The 23082-nt window shown below is 34.6% G+C and overlaps 2 protein-coding genes across 10 annotated transcripts in view; one reads left to right on the plus strand and one right to left on the minus strand.

Annotated features, from left to right (window-relative positions):
* The window catches only part of IMMP2L (inner mitochondrial membrane peptidase subunit 2), a 929241-nt gene that overhangs the window by 375649 nt on the left and 530510 nt on the right, over positions 1-23082 (plus strand). The window lies entirely within an intron of this gene.
* LRRN3 (leucine rich repeat neuronal 3) overlaps positions 1351-23082 on the minus strand; it is a 35549-nt gene continuing 13817 nt past the window's right edge. Inside the window, exon 2 of the mRNA XM_010975550.3 lies at positions 1351-4310. Coding sequence (XP_010973852.2) covers positions 1825-3951 — 2127 coding nt within the window. The 5' untranslated portion in view covers positions 3952-4310 and the 3' untranslated portion in view covers positions 1351-1824. The remainder of the gene's footprint in view (positions 4311-23082) is intronic.

Genomic DNA, 23082 nt, shown 5'->3' on the forward strand with positions numbered 1-23082 from the left:
GACATGTTGATAATATGAGCAAACTACCCTAAGAAAAGTTAAATACTTGATTATAAACAGATACAGCAGCAATTAAGATAGAAGCCTTGTAGCTTTGTAAAGATAAGCAATTTGCCTATAAAAAGTAAGGCTTATTATCTTAGGGGTTTTTAAAAATTGTTTTGGGATGCTTTCTTTGTACACAAATACATTTATTTTGCAAGATGGTGAATTTTTATTTGTAAATATGTCTAAGACCCTAAAAAAAAAAAACTTGATTGTTTTTTTCCAGGTAAAATTCTTACATTTTCTATACAAGATTCTAAAATAATTAGTAATGTTATTAGCACTTTAATTCATTGGTTCTTAATTTGTTTTAAGCTGTGTTCTTTAGGTGCCTTAAATATAATTATAGAGAACTACAGTTAATTTTTTTCCTTTATTCTAAATTAGCCTCAGAAGCTTTTCCTTTCATTAGCAAAACTGTCCTCTTAAATTCCTATTGACCTCTGAAACTACTTGATTTATGTCATTTTTATAATGAGGTGAGCTAAATAAAAGGGAGAATTTGCTAAAATTCAACGTGATAAACTTCTTCTACTATGAATTAAGCATTTATTAAAATAAAATTTTAAAATCCTAGTCTTGGGAAATCCTAGTCACTTAAAATTCTAAAATCCATTGTTATCCTGGGGAAAATAACCATCCACTTTGATCATAACAGACTTTAAGTCAGAACCAACTAGTTTAGTTGCTATACAAGTATATAAAAGCCTCCTTCTTTGGGGTCGTGTAGAGCATGTAGTTTCTTTACTGCATTTGTAACATGGCAGATTATTAGATTATTTGCTTGTTATTGCAGTGAAGCTCATTAAGTGTTTGCAATTACAGTAAGATTTGAAAATTGCACATAGATCATAAGTCCTACTGAAATTTGGCAATATTTCCTGCAAAGCAAGCAGCCTAATATTGAGCTACTACCGATTATTAAAATAAGGCTTTCAGTTCCTTAGATATTGGATTTATATCATGTGAACTTAATAATTAAATCCACTCCAAAAGCTGCTTGTTAAGAAAAGGAAATCTATAAGCAAATACATAATTTCCTAGAGGATTTGTTTGTCAATAAAGGGTTAAATACAATGTTAGTATCAACTTTCAGTATTGATAAAGTGCCCTCTAAAATCTATTTTTGTGCCTTATAAAAATGTAGTTATATCATCCAGTAAAAGTGTCTTACTTGTAGCATTCCACGTTTCATTATAGAAAAACACTTTTTTGAAAACATTATCATTTAAATGATATCTGGTCCAATGATATTTCCCAGAAATTATTGTTTATTTAGAAACAAAAACAAGACAAAAGCAATTGATTTTAATCCAAAATGTATTTTTTCTTATAAAAGAGATCCACATACTCACTGTGTCTACTCTACAGAATTTGTCCATTTTATTACACCACGTGTCAATTCAAGTTTATCTGCTCACTGCAAAAACTCGTGGCTAATATGTGTAATACAACACAGGAGGAGGTATTGCTCAGTTCAACTACTCTTATATACTTAAAAAAAATACAGAAATGTTTTTTGTCCACTTTAACTGTAGTCCAGACATAAAAGTTACATGAAAGTTCTAGAAAATGGATTTTATTTGGTTGCCACAGTACCCTTTGAAGCCAGTTAATTAAAATGCTGAACTTGTTCGTATGTCCATTGGTCAGGAGCAGCATTGGTGAAGCTTAAACTTCTTTCTAGGAAGTAATATTTCTCTGCCTTTTTTTTTTTTTTTTTTTGAAGTACAACCACAGTTGTGAGTTTTTCTTTGAAGTAGGTTTAGTTGGCTGTTTTTAGGACATGTTTGTCGGCACACCTATAACAGTTGCTTTGACTTCCAATGCGGTACGTTTTTCTCTGCCTGCTTCCCAGAGGTTAATCAGAGGAGGATAAAGCTCACTGAATGCAATGGTTGGTTTCTGTAAGTAATTGCTCACATAGCTATGTCCACCATCACAGTTCATTTCTTGGGAGAGGCAGCTGAAAAGACATATGACACCAATAATCCCCAGAAAGCCTCCAAGGCAGGCCATAAATGTTGTAGTGTTACTCTTTTCATATTTTTTTTGATCAGGGTCCAAGCCTTTTGTGGTGACATTTACACATTGTTTTCTGCTTGTTTGATAGATTGTCGGAATATCAATGCAAATCTTATACTCAGTTGATGGGTTCAGATGAGTAAGATTGTACACCTTGACGTCAGATGGTATTCGAGCACTTTGGGCAGCATGGGAATTCTCAGTCTTGACAAAGGCTGTCCACTTAACACTGGATTTGAGAATTTTAGAACTTGCTTTCCAAGACACCAGAACTGAATTGGCCTGGACATCTTTTATTTTAATTTTCAAGGATCCATTGTTATCCTGTGGAAAAGAGCCATCCACTTTGATCATAATAGACTTCAAGTCAGCACCAACCAGGTTAGTTGCTATACAAGTATATAAACCCCCTTCTGTTAGGGTAATGCCACTTATATCTAATGTGCCTTCAGAATGGACATAGAACTTCTCTGTCACAGTATTAGGCAAGAGTTTTTTACCAGAAGGTGTTATCCAGTAGATTTCAGGCTGTGGCTCTGCAGTAGCTCTACAGTGTAAGGAAACACAGCTCCCAGCTTCTAAATCCAGATTAGAAGGAAAACTCTCGGGAGCTATAAGAGGGAGACAGATTTCCATCATTTCCCTGAAATGCACTTGCCGAACATTCTGACCTTGGAATTCAGGTGGGTCCACACAAAACAGTGAATCTGGCTCCATAAATCGAATGTTAGTTTTGTTCATATTAATCCAACGGATGACACAGTCACACCTGATAGGATTGCTGTGTATGCTGATTTCCTTGAGGTTTGGCAGAGACTCAATGGTACCATGGTACAGGGCACTAAGGGCATTGCTGTTAAGCATGAGTGATTCCAGCTTGGGTAGTCTGAAAAATGCATTCGGGTGAATGTAAGACAACCTGGGGTTGTTAGTAGCTTCTATTTTTCTTAAATCTGGCAAGTTATCCACAGCAAGACTGTCGATGGAAACCAGTTCAGGCATATTATTTATTCCCAACTCTTTTAAGTGTAGCATATTGCTAAAATCACCCCTCCTTATTTGATTAATAGGATTTTTATTTAGATCCAAAAATTTGAGATTTACCACTTTTTGAAGAGCAACATGGGGCACTTTAATAAGCCTGTTGTCATAAAAAGAGATGCTTTCTAAGTTTTCAAGCCCAACCAAGGCATTATCTGGTATTTCTGTGAGGTTTATACCAGCTATAACCAGGCTGCGAAGATTGATAAGCGGCTTAAAGTTCATGTCTTTGATTCGGATGATTGGATTTTCCCCAATCATCAGAATCTCCAGATTGGGAAGAGCATCAAACCACTGACTATTGATCATCTGCAATTTATTTGAATTGAGATGAAGTCGAAGAAGATTATGTAGGCCAATAAAGGCTCCGGGTGAAATTGTAGAAAGCAAGTTGTGATTAATATAGAGTTCTTGTAAGTTGCTCAGTCCAGACAGACATTTTTCAGGCAGCTCAGTAAGTTTGTTTTCTTCTAGGTACACAGAAAGAAGCTGAGGCATCTTTTTTACATTAATATTGGTGACTGAAGATAAATTATTTTGAGATAAGTCCAGGCCAGTAAGGTTTACTGGAAAGTTTATGGAGTATTCAATCTTTGCAATGTTGTTAGTCTGAAGGAGCAGAATCTGTGTGTCAGCAGGCAATCTGGCTGGGAAATTTAAAAGACCTAAATCATTGCAATCCACTGTAGATGCTTCCATATAAATGGATCTAGGTGTAAACCAGGGCCGGATTTCACATGTACATAATTGTGGGCAATCCGCTTTTTTATCTACAGCTTGTACTAGTGTAGTGATAGCTAGGCCAAGTAGCACATGAATTTGGAGTGGCAGGTCCTTCATCTTAGCTTTCTTCTTCAGAAATTTAATGGGCCCTTAAGGATTCCGCAGTCACTGCTAGTAAGATCAGTAAGAGCTGACTGATAAGGAAAAGAGTTGCATTTGTCAAATGATGAATGCCATAGAACTGAGAAGTTTTTCTTCATGGAAATAAGTGCCAGTACCACGACTGCAATGTCCAGAAATGTCATGCATATTGAAAAAGAGGTTCCTGTCTCCTTTATGATAGAATATTGATAAACTTTTTGAAGATGGAGTATGTATAGATGGCCACAGGAAGTTAAGCAATTCATTTATTTAGGAGTATAACATTCAAATCCCATGCTTGTTCAGTACTGGCAGGAATAGCAGCATGATGCTAACTATAATAAAATAAAAGATAAAAGGAAAAAAGAGAAAAAGAATTAGTCCAAAGGGAAAAAACTCCATAATTAATATCCATTAACTAATTATGATTATCTTATATATAATATTGTTAGCTCACAGTTAATTCAGTATGTTTGATGACTTTATCCTTGTTATGACTGTCCTTAATAGTTATTGGCCTAGACATTGGACAGGCTGAGAAACTGAATATAGAGAAGACTGAAGCACATTAACCATAATGAATATGCTTCCAAAATTTGTCTATTTTTTCAAAATCTTTGCTGGTTTATACCTTGTAATTTTACTTATTTGTCATTCTCTTTGATAACTGGTTACAGGGGAAAAAAGAAAACCTTTCAGTGATGGCTGTTTTATTTTCCCCTAGGGAGACAAAATTAAAAGGTTATTAATAAATAATACTATTCAGTTACAATCAAATGAGTTAGCCTACAGTTCCTCAGGTTCTCAGGAGATGCCATTTAGAAGCAAAATTATAAAATGAACTAGAAGTAGCGGTATTTAGCTGAATTTCACTTTTTCATTCATACTTCCCTCCACAGCCTTTTTTTTGTATCAAGTGACTTGAATTTTGCCATATTTGGAAAAGATTAAGTCTAACTTGCTGTTGATGCACCTGTATGTTGTCATACTTATCTGAAATTCAGATTTATGTTAGACTGTTTTATTTTTCCTTGAAAATACCTTACATTCCATTAGTCACTAACAACAAAAAGGTAACTTTTATTATATCAGTAAAACAGACACTTAGAGATTGCGTCTTTTAAATGGCTACTGATGTCTTTATCGTCACAATAAGCAATCCAAAACCAAGTTGCAATTATCATTATGTGCTGAATTGTAAAACACTGCACTACTTTTAGATACACACTCCACCAGCTGGACTGCTGGTGAGCTCTCCCTGCTGGAGTACAGGACAGCTGGAACCGGGCTGGACTGTTCATTCTGAGACTTCTTGCCTACTAGCTGTAATGGCCTGCTGCATAATCAGTCTCTGAAGATTGCTTTTTTCTTTCATCTCTGCTCAGTATTGACATTCGTAATGGAATTGTGAGCTGACTCTAAGATGGGTCCTTCAGTGACAGAGATAAATATATTCGGAGATACAGTCTCTACAGAGAGATAAAACGCTTTTTTCTTAATTAAAAAACTTTTTTTGTTTTTCAAAATTGTAAGACCTTTGCAGTTCAAAGTCACACCTGCTTTTCCTCCCATCCTTTAAAAGGTGTGATAAAACTGGATGATGAAGTTTAGATAACTACTAAGTTATCTTGAATTGTGACTTTGCTTTTTTTAAAAAATTACTTTACCTATTTGCTGATCAAATTGCTTTTTTAAAGAATACTGTTCAGCTATTACTCTTAATCTGTTTAAGTAGGCATTAAGGCCTTTGAGGAAAGAATCTGATAAAACTCCTTCTCTGAAGATGCTTTATAAATCCATAGCCCTCCACGATTTGGGGTTCCTTCTCTCTTTGTCTATGTTTCTTTCATCTTCTGCCATTCTCCTGCATAAAACCTTCTCCTGCCAGTAGAACTATAGGTACCTCAACCTCTTTGCTCTGCCTAGCTTGCTTGTTTCTTTGTTTTAAGTAAATTCTTAATATTTTGTCAACCTTCAGTTCAAGCATCACCTCTCTGGGAAGCCTTCCATACAACCCCTCCCCCCAGTTGTAGTGAAACCCACAGTGGTTCCATGGCCCCATCACACACCAATGGCAGAATATTGACTTGGTTCTTTACCCCACCAGGCACTCACCTCCTTGAGAACATGAGGCCTGCCTGACTTTGCATACTTCGCTCCTGGGCATGGTAATTACATAGTACATAGTAGATGCTCAAGATATGTTTTCAGTGAATTGATAAATGAATTATGTTAATTAATAAATCTGTATTTTCATCATTGCTACATATACTTTAGGCATTTTGGCTTAATTTCCTAATTTCAGTATTCAGCTATTTTAACCTGCGTCAATCTATGTGTTACACAGGATGTTTATTACTAAAATGTTACGTTTATTACAAATCCAAAGATTAAATTTGAGTGTAATACAAAGGAACTAGACATTGAAGAAATGTCAATCTAAAATTATATCTTAGTTTATTCCTTAATTTATTCAGTCAACATTTAATGGGCACCTTTATGTGCCAGTTATTGGGTTAATAGTGGGAGGATAAAAAAATAATTTAAGATATGGTCTCTTCCCTTCATAAGTTTTTAGTCTTTCTGGGGCAGCACATGTAAAAAGCTGGTTACAATGTAATGTCAGCTGAAATGGGAGCACATAGGAAAGGCACCAGAATAAAAACTTAAAATAGAAATCTATTGCCTCTTTATTCTCAAAATGAAGACAAAGCCTAGGTACAAAATACATTTCTGCTTGTTGCCTTAAATCACTCAACTGAGAACTGAGAAATCATAATTTCTGCCCACTAATCAGTTAGATCCACTTTCTCCAGAAAAGCAAAGAGACACCTATGTTGTTCTTCATGTTAACTAAAAGATTAGAAATGTTAAAGGTGAAACGTTCTTTTGGGAGGAAAGTTAACCTGATAATGCCACTTTTTGTTTTAAAATTCTTACATTTTCTTAAATTTATATTTATGTTTAGTTAGAAAATCTTTTCTGACCTCATTTCATCATTTCAGCATAGCCATATGCTAGAAACAACCATATTTGAACAACATTTATTCTATCAGCTTTTGAAAATAAGGAGAGTTCTTAAAGAGGTGAACAAATTTAAATTTTATTTCCCCAGGTCTGTATGAAGAAATTGTCAGGATGGGAAGCACAACAGAGGATATGTAAATTTTGCCTTTCTTTATTGTAATATTGATTTTTTTCCTCACGTCCTTGGAAATGATTATGACACTCACTAATGGATTATTTGGCATGGATTGTTTGCAGGACAGTAAGGCAGTGATAATATCTTACATCCTAGCTCTTTATGGTTTTTACAGCCCTTTCTTATTCATTGTTTATTTTATGTTAATAATGACCTTGAAACAGGTTGGAGAGGGACTTTAATCCCCATTTTTTTCTGTAAAAGTATTGAGACCCATCTGCCTGAAATCACACAGCTAGTAATGGATGAAGTAGGATTAGAACCCAGGTTTTATCCTTGGAGCTGCAGCTCTTTCTGGTAAGTCACATTCCATCCATATGTAGAGATGAGATGAAATCATTTTAATAGAAAGGTAGTGTAGTGATTTATTTCTCAGGAAGGGCTTTGTCTTCAGCTTTTCAAATTCAGAAAATTAAATTTATCGGTCTAGTAATAGTGACTAGGGGGTGATTCACTCTCACCAAATTCACGAGGGAAAGAAACCCAAATGCCAGGTGAGAAATACGAATATCAAGAGGGTACAAATACCTGGATCTGCTGGTCAGTGCTTTTGCTCCATTTAAAAAAATGTACTTGAAAATACAAATTATCAATCAGATATTTGTGAATACAGAATCAGGGGCAGAGGAATTAGGGTAGGGTTTTAATGATCAGAGTCATCAGAAACAATAACCTGACATACCTGCTTTAGTAAAGAGCCTATTGTCACAGGAAACTGGACTTCTTGAGTCTCATGGCCCTTAGCATGACTTCAGCCATCATATACCTATGCTGGGAAGCTTTTCCTGGATTCATTCTTGGTCACCTCACATCTGTGTCTTAATCCTTCGTTTATACTTCTTTTTCCCCTACTGGCCTTAAAATTATTAGACAGTAGATTATTATTAGACATTAAATTATTAAACTATTTCCTTACTAGGTAAAGATTGTTTATTATTATTTTCCTACTAGATTATGAGATTATTATTATTAGGAACCATGTTAGCTTTCTTTTTATTTCATTATATTTGTACATTTGATTGGTTAATTAGTACCTAGCCCAGTGCACAGTTCGGTAAACAAATGTTTGCTAAATGATAACTCACAATTGTGTGTTTCTGTAATTTCTGTTGGATGATAACATATGGAATAGTGATTAAAATGCCCTTTTTTTTCCTTCTTAAGTAACGTACAATAAACAACATAGAAAATTTAAAAACATAGCTGTTCTTCAGGGATACTTATTAGTGAGAAAATGGTTTCTGCTGGTGGCTGTTTTGAGATTTGGGCTAGATAACAATTATAATGGTGGTGTTGATTTTAGAAGGAGAAGGAGATTGTCAGTTGGTTTTTATATGCATTAGTATAAGATTTTTTTAAAGTATCAAACTAATTATGTCATTAAAAATAAATCAACCAGCTTAACCCCATTTTTACTCTTTGAGAATTTTACTGCATGCCCTAAACCCTCTCAGTTTTATCCTCCCTCTCCCTCATCCTTCTTTACTTTTCCTTTCTGAATATATTGGGAAAAAAATCCCTGAAAAACATTTTCAAACTTAGAAAACTTGGATTATATATATAATTATGGATATACTTACATAACTTCCCATATTCTATTGATTTACTAGTATTTTTTTTTCTTCTGAAGAGTAGGAAAGTTTAACTCCAAAAAGTCAATGTTTCAACTTAGGTTTTAAAGGTTTTAGGACTGTTGCTTGGAAAGATGACCTGGAGCCTAGCATAGGGACTAGGACATAAGAAGTTTTCAGATAAAATATTTTGGATGGATGGATGTAAACTAGATAACATGTAGACAACGCATCTGCTTTAAAATAAAGTAAGCCAAATATAATTAAATCTTAACAAAAATGGATATATTTTCATTAAATCATTTCCTGTTGTTTGGGTACATATTCGTATATGTGGTCATACTTTGGAGCTAAGAACCAACCCATAATTAACTGTTGTTCTTTTCAGTTGTTTATGCACGTAAAACTATTTTATAAGGTCATTTTTGTACCTTTAAGTTTTAAAGGCAACAGAGCTTTCATATATTAAATAAAAATAAGTTATAATTGAGTTTTATACAAGTTCAGCAGATAATGTTAATGAAATGTTACCAGGAATGAAAACTGACATCTCAGTGAAATGTGTTGTATAAAGGCTCTTTTAAATGACTTGAATGAATGACTCATACAAGTCCAAAGTCAGCTCTTATTAGAACTTATCATCTATCTCCTTTTTCATTTATTACTCAATTCAATCTTTCAGTAAATATTTGCTGAGGGCCTACTGCATCATTCACTGTGCTTTCTTTTTAATCTGTACATTTTACAAGATTTTTAAAAACTGAAAGATTAAGAATGAGTTTTCTTTGATAGCATAATTCAGCAGTGAACGTAAGCCCTTTTTAGGGGGTGGGAGTTTAGAAGACCTTTTTTAATTTAAAAAGCATTTTAAGATGTAGAAGCTCCCTAATACATATGTCTTATTGTGCTTTCTGAAATTTTCTCACAGTATCTTTAATTTTTCTCATTGGCATCCCACATCGATTTTGCCTTAGGGAGAGTCAAAGATCTAAAGTGTTCTATATGTTTTACATTATACAAATAATATATATATAATTAAACTTTGTCCAGTAGCATGAAACCTCCCAGTTTAGGCCATTAGAAGAAAGCAATTTTAAGAATTCTTATATCTTATGATATTTTTTAATACCTGTGGACACTTGTAACTTTTTAATAGAAAAATATAAAATGTTTCTAGATAAAATATACGTGGAGCTTTTTAGAGCAAAAGCTACTATTTCCTTGGTAAGAAGCTCTTAATTCTTTAGCTTTTTTCTGTTTTTCTACATTTATGAAACGTTGATCAGGCACCTACTTTTTGGCAAGTACTGTTGTAGCCACTGGAAAGTCAGCAATAAATAAGATGAAATATCTGCTACCAAGTTCTCAGTTACTGAAAAAGTGAACAGCAGAGGCTGCTGCACAGTAGAGCTGACTTGTTGTAATAGTAGTATGTGCGCTGCTCTGTGGATGCACAAAGGAAGAGGAATGCTTAGTTCTATCCATCCAACAGAAGTAACCTGAATGTTCTGTGTTCTTTTATAAGGCTTATAAAAAAAAATCAAATGAAGTAGTGGGAAACACGTGGCTAAGATGATTTAAAATCCACTATCTTTCAGATGCATTTTTACAATCCTAAAGCTTAAGAACAAAGTGTGGCTTCTTTCCTGTACCTCATTATGTGTATTCTAAAGACTACAGAGTCTCAAGAAGAGAAACATTTGGATGCTTAAGTTCAAAAATTGTTTAAGATAGAGGTTGCCATGACTACATTAAAGTTTTTCCTTTTCTTCTGTAGCACATTGCTAGCTAAGTTCATTTGTATAAAGAACTTAAATTCTATTCTCCCATTATCTGACTTTATATCCCTTTGTTGTGAGACTCAGTCTTTCTTCAATTCTAATTGAAGTTTCTGGATCCCAAAGGTATTGTTGAGTTATGCTGAATGCATCCCTTTAAAGGGCTATTCTTTTGCCTTGGGAAATATGTATTTTACAGTTTTTCAAAAGTAATTAACTGTTGAAGTTGTATGTTGACTTTCAAGGAGTGGATAATGGTGACTATTTAGAAAAGTTTAATAAATGCTATCTTAAAATATTCATTAATAAAAAATGATGTAAGGAAAGAAAAGTTGCTTTATGTTATGAAACATGGGTCAGGTTTACTATATGGTTTTGTAATTGTGTACAGGACACCTCACTTTTCTTAGTCTCAAGTTACTGAGCATTAAAATTTAGAAATTATGTGATCTTGAAGATTTCTTCACTTTCTAGACTTACATGCTACTACTCTGTAAACATGAAAGATATTTTTAAAGATGTCTAAAAATAGCTGTGGGTAAGCTGACTTTTCTAGTTTTAACTTTTGTATTTAATTGATCACTACTTTATATTCAGTACTGTGGTCCTATGTCATTAACACATTAGGATCACTGAATTTTAGTCATTATGGGGCTTTTAAACACTGTCAGACTAATTATCTGCCATTATTCCTATTTCATTTTATGTTTATATCTACCCAGTGGTACACGAAGGAGAGAGTTACTTTAGTCATCATATTAAGTCAAACTAACCACTGGGTAAGTAAATTGCCTGGATTAGTTCCCTTGACGGAATAAATGAAGCAAAAATGAGTTGTCAGTAGCTATTAATACTGATATATGAACAATATATCCATTATGATTTTTTTGCTAATTTGAAAAATACAAATTTTTGATAATATCAAAGTTTCAGCCACCTTAGTAAATTTAGTGTCATATAAAATTAGCTTTTTTTTAATTTTAGTGCTTTACTGAAATGTAATTGATATACATGTTAGTTTCAGGTATACAGCAAAGTAATTCAGTTACACATATACATACATATATACATATATTTTCAGATTATTTTCCATTGTAGCTTATAAGAAATTAAAATTAACATATTACAATGTCATAGAAATTTTTAACTGGAAATGGGCATACTGATCCATTGATTCTCAACCTCATCTGTTGAAAAACCCATAGTTCAAATAAAGTTTCACCTAGATTCACAATAAGTCAAATATAGGATAGGAGATCTATTCTAGTTAGAATGGGAGGGTGAGATGGTCGGGGAGAGTGTGGTTTCTGGAAAGATCTAGGTGGTACCCAGCTTGGCCTTCCTGCCCCTACCATGTGATCCTGAAGAGGCTCCAAAGACCTCAGCTTTCTGAACCATCCATCTATTCCCATCCTCTCTTAGAAATGAGGTAACGGAGGCCCTCAGAGGTGAAATGACTCATGCAAAGTGGTTTGTTCTAGAAGGGTGTTGAAAATTTGGAGAGAATTGAAGCATTCTTTCTAATGCAAATTATTCCACTTTCATCTCAGTCTGTGGCCTAAAGGGTCTGCCACAGTGAGGTCTGTTTCCCTTGGCCTTGATTAAATCCTAATGGGCCCCTCTCCTTTGAAGGTGGGAAGATTCCCTAAGTGTAATAAGTATTAGCTTCAGAAGGGATGGGACAGGGAAGAAGGAAATTGTCTGGAAGGGTGGTATGATAGGACCAGTTAATAAAAACACATCAGTGGCACACATGTCCCATGTACCACTGATGTCATGTCTTGTGTGAATTCTCAGGGCTAATCCTCATGTCATCTTTTTGTAGACATTAGTATCATCCTTAATTTTCATATGAGGCCAAAGAGGTTAAATGACTTGCCAATTTATATGCCTTCAGATTCAAATCCCTTTATTTTGCCTCTAAAGCTTTGAAACCACTGTTAAATTAATTAAACAAGGAGGCCATGAACTGATGGGATTCTAATGCTGTGGTGGCCTATATAAGCAAACCAAAATCTAATCCTATAAATGCCTCAAGGTTACAAAAACAAAATGCTAAGGACAGCCAGCTGCAAACAGCCAACTGGGCTTTAAGCTATAGCCAATCAATAATTTCCTTTCTTTGCTTCCATATTCTCCATCAAAGCCTCTCCCTGGGCTTCTGCCAGTGGAGCCTCCTAAACCATGTTCAGTTTGGCTCCACCCTACTTGAATTGATTTTTGCTCATGTAAACTCTTTAAATCTGAATATTCCTCAGTCTTATCTTTTATTAACACTAAGCTCTACTTCCTCTCTAATGTTAATACAGTACCACTCATTTTAGTAACTATTCAGAAAGGTGTTTCCTACAAGTAGAGGAGTACACTGGCTTTGGTTGTTGTTTGTCCCTATCTGATAGAAAAGTTTTGTTCAGATGATATTTAGAAGGCAGTTGACTGTTACAAAAGGGGAACTAGAATAAGAAAACCTGCTTTCTAGGCTTAATTTTGCTGTCTGAGTCAGATAAATCATACTACTCTCTGAGTCTTAGTTTCCCACAAAATGTGGAGTTTGGACAAAATTTTCACTGTTCTTTGAAAATTGATAGTTAATGTTCTAGGAAATCCCATAAAGGTTTCTTCTGGAGTCACCATTATGAAGAAATCTCTTTTTTAGAGCAAAAATATTTTTTGTTATTGTGCAGAATTTATGCACTAAAATGTAATGAATACCATATATTTAATAGATACTATCTTTGAGAACAATTTCCTTTGATTCTGATATTTTGAGATTCTCAAATCAGATATTTTGAGAGTCTCAAACTGGCTAAGATTCTCTTTTGTCATTATGATAGGAATAGCTGCAGGTAAAAAGAAAAAAAAAAAAAAAAGAAGGGAGATGTCGTATTTTGTGTCCTTGTCATATTCAGGACCTTATGTTTGAACAGAGAACATTACTGCAGATCTTAAACAAGTCATGTACTATTTTCATCCCTCATGAAACTAGGCTCAGCTGACTCCCTTAGATTAAAATGTAGGCCTTGCAATGAATTTCTTTTAGAGAAACCAGGAGTAACTTAAATAGCACAATTCTTTTTTTCTCCCAAATCTTAAAATATGCTTTGGGCAGATTTTGAGGGAGTCTTTGGACTTTTTATCTTTTTGCTTCTGCTGTTTTCAGAACTTGGGGCTTGTGCCTTTGGGGGACATCCACAGGAATAAAGTAACATAGGTTCAGGATAGTTCTCTTTAAAAAATAATTCCAAGTGCAGCACCCCAAAACATCAGATTTGTGGAAGCTGGTTATGGCACAGCTACAATCAGGAAGGATAATTTGCAGTGCAGAAATTCCTCCTTTAAAATGTTCTTTTCGAGAGTGAGGAATGCCATCTCAGGAGGCTCAGGAGTAGGGCTGCATATTGGTGTAGTGATTTCTGTATGCTTAAAAATTACCAGCTTGTTGTGATGCTGTCATTTCTCATTAGGAAAAGAATTCTGATTTGTATTTATTTTTAATTATAGTTTTTGCTCAACCGAGCACTTCATTAATAGTATTATATGTGAAGCTGATTTCTGTACATAATTAGCAAAACAAATGATATTTCTAATCCAGAACTTGTTCTGTCTATTTATGCTTGTATTTCTTGTGTGAGACTCACTCCGTGTATTGGGGAACTCTGATTTTTAATGCAGGATAACAGAACTTCATTCAATATTGTGTGAGAGCCAATGGAATTTGATTGCCTGATTTGCTTTTTTAACTTCCCTTTTACCATTCACTTCTTACTTAGCATTTGTATAGTCCCAAGGGTAGGTGCCTGTGGGGAAAAGCATTCATTTCTGCATTATCCTTAACATTCACTCGTCTTAGGTTGAAGTTTAATCATCTTATTTTCCAAACTGGGGAACAGAATAACGGGAGATTTGCTTCAGGTTGTAATTGAACCTCTACTGGGGTGATTAATAGTAGTTTAGCAGCTGGGTGTTGTGAAAGCACACAGACCCAAGAATTAGGAGACTGCCTCATGACCTTCAGTGACTTCATTTCTAAAACGAGACCTCCCTTCAAGCTCTATGATTATATAATTTTTGTAATAATCTTAAATAAGCTCAAAACTATTTCAATATATTTCCTGAGCAGACATAATATATTACTGACAGATAGTGACAGAATTTACATGGAGACTTCATGATATATTCAGGTTTTCATCATATTTATTCACACATTTGACATGTGTGACTAAAACTCTGGCCTATAGATCAGGTGGTAATTTTACTAGGATCAGAAGTAGTCTATAAAAGGATTCTTAGGAACTGTACAAATTCATAGGGAATCTGGAGGGTTTTTTTCACTTGTATATTAAGAAAAATTATGTATGTATAAAAAATAATCTCTTTGCAAAATGTCTGTGTGCACGCACATATGTAAGATCCTTTAGCTCTGTTCAGAAAATTCTCAATGTGGTTGACTAAATTTATGTACTAAAATATCTCATTTTGTTCTGGTTTTTATTCCTCTCAGTAGATGTCCTGGGTAATTTATTTAGTTAGGCCTCGATTTGTATTTGAAAAAATTCACATCGGTGAAGAGGACCAGTCTTCCTAAATAAACTTTCCTTTTTCCCTTGATACTTTCGATTTTTAAAAGCTTCTTCTTACTGTCCAGTTCCAGTGTATTTGGGAGCTTAGTGCAGGGGGATGGTTTGTAAGTGATGCCATCCTTTTATCTTCAGAGGCATTTCCAGCTGTATTTAGAGGCAGTCTCTCTAGCAAACTCTTGTGATCATATGACATGAGAAAACACTACCATGATGCCTGGCACAACAATGGTTTAGAAATGCATGTCTCCTGAAGACCTGCTTTCAATTATCCTATATTTCAGATGCTAACTTTTGGGGTAATTTTCCAGAGAATTCAAGCAATGTTTAAATGTTTTCTACTTCATTGGAAGGCAGTCAAATACTCTAAGTCTTTGAAGTCTCCATTCTTTGAGTCACTTGAAGACCATCCATGACCCTGGTGTAGTTAAAAGAAATAGTGATTCCACCTACAGTTGATCCTATGGACCAGGTACATATTTGCTGCCCTGTGCTTTCTGATTACAAACACTGCTCACTCTGGAGTCTTACACATGGGAGGACATGATAGGCATAAATACCACCTTCACAAAAGAAAAGAAAAGGAAAGAAAAGAAAGAAGTGTGTTCTGTATTGGTTCTTAGAAGTCCAAGTAAATGCTTTCATACTGATCTCAGGAGGGTTGATTTTTGGAGCAGAGATGTGCCAGAAAAAGATGGCAGGAAACAGATTTTCATCACGATTGTGTTCTTTCATTAGCTCAGGTTGGCAGAACAGAAAGTCACTGGTTTGTAAAGAAGATAAGGAAACCTCTGGACAACAGTCCGATGATGCACTATAGATAGTGAAGAATACTTTAGTCGCAGTGTTATTATAGAGAACTCAAAATTACATGTCAGAGAAGAAAGTTTCTTTGACAAGGACTCAGAGAGCAGGGTCTCTGAATAGTTCGGCTTCTGTTCTACGTATAATAAAATAATTGGTTTTCATGCCTATTAAACAAAACAGCATGAATGCCACCATCTTATATTTTTATGAAGAATTGTGAAAATAAAACAAGTTTTGAAAGGAACTGAAATAAAATGAGCTCCATTGGTCAAATAATTTCTTCAAATGCAATGAACAAGGAATAAATCAAAGCACCACATTTCAGGTGCACTGTGGGTCAATACTCATCTGCCATGAGTTCAGTGATGGGTGATGCTTTTCTGTTACTGTAACTGAGGAAGCAGATGATACAGATATGGTCTGTATTCTCAGTTCCCTATAATGAGCATGGAATTGCTCATCTATTTTCATTCGGGAAATGTGCCAGATTTCCCTCACACTCCATGATTTCCCCCTTACGCTCTTGTCAAACTGCTTAAAACAATAGAGCTATATTTGAGTCCAGGGGCTATAAGAAATATTTTTTTAAAAGAATAAGAAAAATTCAATTCAAAACTTGAAAAAATCTTTCCCAATTATGGTTTTGAGTTTGAAAAATAATCACCTAAACAAGGTATGGCAGGAGTTTTCACGCCTGTGTGCCGGTTTGTGCATCTTTCAGTAAGAAGACACTCATTACGGGACAGGTCGTGGGCTCTTTCTCTAACACCTGGGTTGACAAATGATTATTGTCAGATGATCTGGTGGTACTTGGAAAAGGTCTGAAAGAGCAGACACAGTTAGTTCTTGATGTGCCCTGAGACAGTGAAGCTTATTTATCTCATGTGTGGAAATGAAAGGTACTACTTAAAGCTTTGAGTTTATTTCTTCCTGTCACTTAACTTATAGACATAAATTTCTGGGAGCCTCTCAAAAGCCCCTAGCATAACTTGGAGTCAGTTATGTGGGACTACCGTAAGTGAACAACCTTGTGAGATTTGGTTGCCTAAAACCTCCTTGAGTTCATTGTAATTTATTATTGACACAGGGGGCACAATTTGATTCCCATTATATCTGCTCATAATAGGCTTTTTGATGAATTCTACTTTAATAAGTTTCCAGCAATATTTAACCACTATACCATTGAAGGATTAGGCTACATTTGGGTAATGAACATTTGGGGGCTATGAGATGCCCAAAAACAGTGGCATAAAAAAGAAAGATTTATTGCCTTTAACTGGTGAGTAGAAAGGATCAGAGTTAAAGGAGGAAGTAATTAAAAGATGAAATGGCCATTTCTTTGAAAGAGAAAATAGTACAATTTGTGATGCCTATAAATTTTGATTTTGTGTAAATGGGCAGTTTAGGCCCTTGCTAACTTTTGCAACAGCTACCTCATGAAGAACATGGGCAATATGCCAACTTAAGCATCTTTTTGAGGTTGCACTTTGGCTAGAGGACCAGTTGTGGAAAGGATTCTAAATCTTAATTGGGAGAAAGGGTTCTTTTAAAACAAGGTTGTAAATTTGCATCCACTTTATACTTAAAAGGCTGGTATTCATCTCATATATGGATTAGGTGAAAAAGTAGGTGACAAATCACCTGTTTGGAAGAATTTCTTAGTGATAAACTCTACAGATAATTTAAGAATACACTTCAAACTATCATTTTAGACTAAGAAAAGCAAATGATTTTATGTTACATTATAACAGCTTCACAGGGTAGGGTTTAATGGTTTTATTTTTGATCACTGGATTTGAGTTATGAGAAGAAAATTTCCCTTCACACAGTTGCATGATTAAAATCTAGAATCCTTTAAACTTGATCTGGAACCACCACAAGAATTTACTATTCCCACCAAAATTACTCTTTGAAGTAAAATTAATTTGCCACTAATCTGTGCTGCAAGAATATTTCACATCACTCAGTCAAGAATTAGTCAACATTAATTTCATAGTATGGCAAAACTTTCTTTGAAGCTTAGAAGTTTTTTGTATTTCATACTTTCATTTTTCATATACTACTTACATTTTAGATATTCAAGCATAGCCATGTAGTAGTGTTTAGATTAAACTACTAAGGAGTTGGAGTTTAAAATCTAAATTGCAAATAGAATAAGTTTTTTCCATGATTTATTTCAATTGTAATACATGATGCTGGTTAGTAAGATATTATATATCTTTGTGATTATTCCTGGTCTTGTGTAGGTTTTCTTGGAAGGTCTAGTTCTGTTTCAGTGAATGAAAGCCATCCTCAGTGTATGAGAAGAATAATTGTGTTAGGATGGTGAAAAATGTGGAATTGATAATTCTAGTTTTGTGATTTTCTTTAATGACTGATTCCCAGCAATTGTATGGAGAAATATGGATTAGAAAAAATATAATTTTCTCTAATGTAGACTTAACTCCTATATCCATGGATGGATAAGATCTTTGAAAAGCTTTACTTATGCTTTCATATTTTACTATAGTCCTGATCCTGAAAATTCTTTGAGGTCCTGGTCATTTCCATGATTTTTTTGTTGTTGTTTTCTATCATATAACAATAGTAACAAATATCAAAAACAACAAAAGTAATATCAGTCATAACATTCTATATTGTAAAAAAAAAAAAAAAAAAGAATGAAAAGAAAAAGAGAGAAAAATTCAGTTTTCATATATGTCCTTATTTGGTTTCCAGAGTAATCCTGTCAGTACGTGCTGTTAAACCCACTTAATGGGTGTTAAAATGAGGCTCAGAAAGACATAATGAGCTGGTTGAAGTCACAGGGCTGGTAAGTAATGGTTCCTGATCTTGATCCCAGGTCCCTGACTCCAGTATCAGCCATCTTTCGGTTAGGCTCTATTGTATAAAGCTTTATGTTATAAATAAATAGGTACTTGATTGGCCCCTTTATTAATTAATAAAGTACTTTCTGGTCTACAACAATGTCTTATTCACTCATAAGCAGATACAAAACTGGATGTTCTTTTTTGCACATAAAATTAAATGATAGTTTTTTAAAACTTAAGAAGGAAGAGTTAATGGTTCATCATGTAGTTGGCAATGAACATGTTAAATTGCATTGAAATTACTTGACATTTGAGACATTTGTTCTTTAATTTGACTTTTAATTTTCCTATTTGATGATACTTTATTTGTAGACCACCTTTGCAAAAATACTGCTTTGAGTCACTGACCCTATTTTGTTTTCCTTATATAAGCATTCAAAACTACTAGAAACTATTTGTTTAAATACCTTTTGTTTATTGCCCATTTCTCACCACTTGCACTAGAAAGTTAACTTTACTAAAGTGGTTTCCTCCTTTGTTCCTGGCTTTGTCTCCAATACCTACTTAGAATAGTGCCTAGCTAGTTAAATAAATCTCTGCTGGCTGGCTGACTGATTGAATGAATGAATGAATATCAGTTGTTTTTCAATGTAAATTTCCAAAATAGCATTATAAAAATATTTACTTTATAAGACACTCAATTATGACCTTGGTTTTACTGATGAATGGTGAGTTCCTAATAGCAGCTTCTATGAGTGGAATATTGAGTAACATAAGATTGGCAAACTGAGAAATCAATGTGTGTTTTTAACTTGGGAGACTACAGGAACTATAACAAAAGCTACTTATAAATAGTAGCGTGTATTAAAAGTATAGTTAAGTACAGATTGCTTAAATCTAATCATTAAAGTGTTTCTAATCCAATGTCTATCCTTATATTAGTATCTTGAATAAATCTGAAGTAATGAAGATAGTGTTTTGTGAAGATACTTTTTTCACTTAATGTAGGTTTTCTTCACTTGATTTTTTTTTGGATTATGTCTACAGTATTATAGTCTAGTGAAGGCGTAAGGTATAGGGATTATTTTCTTAAATTTTGTGGTATTCTACTGGAAGAACATAGAAAACCATGCAAATTTGGTCACAATATGTTCCTAATATCTAGACTTGTCACTGACTTTAAAAAAATAATATAAAATGCTATAACAAGAATAAAAAGACTAATAATAAACATTAAGGTAATTGAATGTAAGTGTTAAGAAAAGTCCTTTAGAAAATGATTGGGTGTGGCTGAAGGGCAGACCTGGTTCACTACCATATGATAGTGATCAACTGGGAAGTGGTCATTACGTCAACAGTATGTGAGGTTTGCCTCTTTAGTGAAGCCTAGATAAGAGTAAAGAATCTGTCCCAGAAATTGATACTTATAGAGGACAGTGTGTTTCCCTAAAGAGTGAAAACACTCTTGTTGTAAAGAAATTCATATACACTGTTAAGGAAAAAAGTTGATGCAAACCAAAACAACATCTGCTGTTAGTTAAGATAGGGCAAATATTGTTGGTACCAAGCTTCAGCAGAAGCATCCAGAATCCATGCAGTGTATATGAAATGAGCAGCATTTACTTAAATATAAGCTCTGTACTAGATTCCATAATATTATCAGCAGAATTGGAAGTACTCTATTGTACAGCTCAGAGCTTTGCTGTGGACAGCGAGTGTTGTAAATAAATTGTTGGGAGTTCATTATTATCCAACAAAATTATTGCTCACTCTATCTGAAATAACAAATCTATGGCTCTGACATTTAATCAGAGCATGAAACACATTTATTGAATCTCGTATTTGAGATTATTACTTTAGTGGCGCCCCCATTGAAGCATGTGGATTTTAAAAAGTCCTTTCAGACAAAGCAAAATACACAGTGCTTGTTATACAGGCACAGATTCCTTTATTCTTTGCTTCATGTTCAGGTGCCTTTTCTTGAACGTGCTTACTCTGAGTTTTTAATGAACAGAAATGGCTTTAGCCTAAGTATACAAAGAACAAGGAGGGTTTTTTTCCTATAACAAAGGACCTAGAAGGTTGGGAATTGCCCGTAGTTTTCTGTGACTGATTAGTTGAATGTAAACTATAATAGAATGTGAAAGGAAATTTCTGTCTGCTGTAGGGCTGGTATTGTAGCATCAGGCGATTTTACATGCCTACGTAATTTGAATTATTAGACTTTTTATTTAGACTGTCCCTAGTCTGAGTCCAGGAAGAAAGGAAGGAAGGAAAGGAGAGAAGGGAAAAAAGGAGAGAAAAAGAAGGGAACGAAGAGGGTATCTGGGTCTCTACAATTCTGCTTTTTCACTTCCTTGTGAGAGAAGCTCTAAGTATTGTCTCTTCATGAGCTTCTGCAAATCATACTGCAGCTTAACCGTCTCCTCTCTGATTTAATAGAAACTTTGATTGTTTTCTAGGATTTACATCCAGAGTATTTGTTTCTGCATTTTAATGTAGTAAGAAGTAGATTGAATAAATGCATAACATATTGGAAACGCTATTAAGCCAATGATTCTGTGGGGTACCGCTGAATGGATGCTTTCCTTTTCTCTTATGAACAAAACACAAATTTCTCCAATTATTTTTAAATTGATTATTCTCTGTTGTTGCTGAAGGAAAAGTGAAAAAATAAATCTGTCTGTCTGTTCATTCCATTTCTTTAGTATGATTAAATGGAACAACAGAAGACTGTTGTAGACAGTTAGGAACGTCTGCCTCCAAGATCTGTTAGGGACATTTTGATGTGTACCCTGGCTATATAGTGTTTTCACACAGAAACTTTAGTTCTCATTATCTTATCGTTACTTATATTATAAATCCGTAGCATCTTTTAGCAGCCATACCTCACCCATCCTTGCCCTGTCTGAGTCCCTGCCTCAAAAGAGTCAGCCCTTATCCCAGGCCTAGGATGATAAGCAACCTTGGAGAGGGTTTTCATATGGCAGTAGTAGTGGTCGTGGTAGATTTACTTTATTTGCTTGCTTTCGTAAGTGGACCATTTCTAAAAGAGCTTTCTCAAAACCACTGAGCTTCCAGAGAGAAGAGACTTCTGTCGTTTTAAGGGCTGATAATTGAGTTCTTTCAAAAAGAACTGACCTTCCCAGTCAGAACAATATTAGGAGAGTTTAAAAGGTTATGAAACTTGCCGCTGAATAAGGAGAACCATGACTTGAGTTTTTATTGTTCCATTTTCAGGGTCTTAAATAATCTACATATTTGCCTCAATTCTTTTAGGTCCCAGTGGAGAAGTAAGTAGGTGAAGGATGAGTATTCTCCTTCCCATTTTCATTTCATTCAGAGTGGAGGTGTTAATTTGCTTGTTCCACTGTGCAGGTATTGGTAACATGATGTGTTCCAGGGTCCTCCACAGCATCCTTGTAAACATACTGTTAGTGTTACTGTGAGACTAAGAATATGCTTCCAAGAAAATTTACAGTCTCCTATTTGCACTTTGCTTTTGTTTTTGGTCGAGAAAAATAAGCCTGCCCTTGCTGATGCTTTAAGCATTGAGCTTGCATTATATTCCTGGGAGCATCGTGTAGATTTGATACATACATCAGTGGAGTTAAATTGGGTAAAAGAGCTGTTGATAAAAGTGGGATGCTGTAAAAGACAATGGCCCTGTCCCATTCATGTAACTCAGGCAATCTGTATCCATCTCTTTTATATTTCTATGGATTTTTTCTTCCTCATTTGCATAAATTGGTAGTATACATAATAAAAAATGCAAACAACAGAAAGCAAGCCCATTTTTAAAACTATAAAAAGTAGACCCACTGTCGGGAGATTTGTTCTCTTGGGGCAGGAGGAACAATAAAAATAAATGCTTTATTGGTGACTTAGAAGGTACAGGGAGGGTTGTTGTTGTTTTTATTCCTCCCAGCAAGCTAAATAGCACGTGGCAGTTGCCACAGCAACCCATTTTTGTGATTTGCAGAATAAAGGAACAAACCAGATGTAAACTATCAGTCAATAAACTTCCGTTGTCATAGAAGATGGGAACATACGTAGTCTCATTTGGTCAATTTATAAACTTTTGTGTTGTCTTGTTCTCATCTGTTCCTTTCCACGTGTTGTCAGGAATTAGCAGTCTTCTCTTTAGCTGCATCATTTCTGAATTTCATACTTGATATAACTAGATACAACTGGATGTCAGAATCCTAGAAGTGTGTTGTTGCAAAATGAAGGTGATTTGACATCGATTTCGTCATTTTTCCACATGTTGACATATGGATTCCTTGGTTTATCTCATGGAGAAAAATCAAATTGTTTTCAAGGGTACTTTAATAGGCTTTGTGATTATTTTATTTGGAAATA

Source organism: Camelus dromedarius, chromosome 7 (genome assembly GCF_036321535.1).
Source record: "Camelus dromedarius isolate mCamDro1 chromosome 7, mCamDro1.pat, whole genome shotgun sequence".
NCBI lineage: Eukaryota > Metazoa > Chordata > Mammalia > Artiodactyla > Camelidae > Camelus > Camelus dromedarius.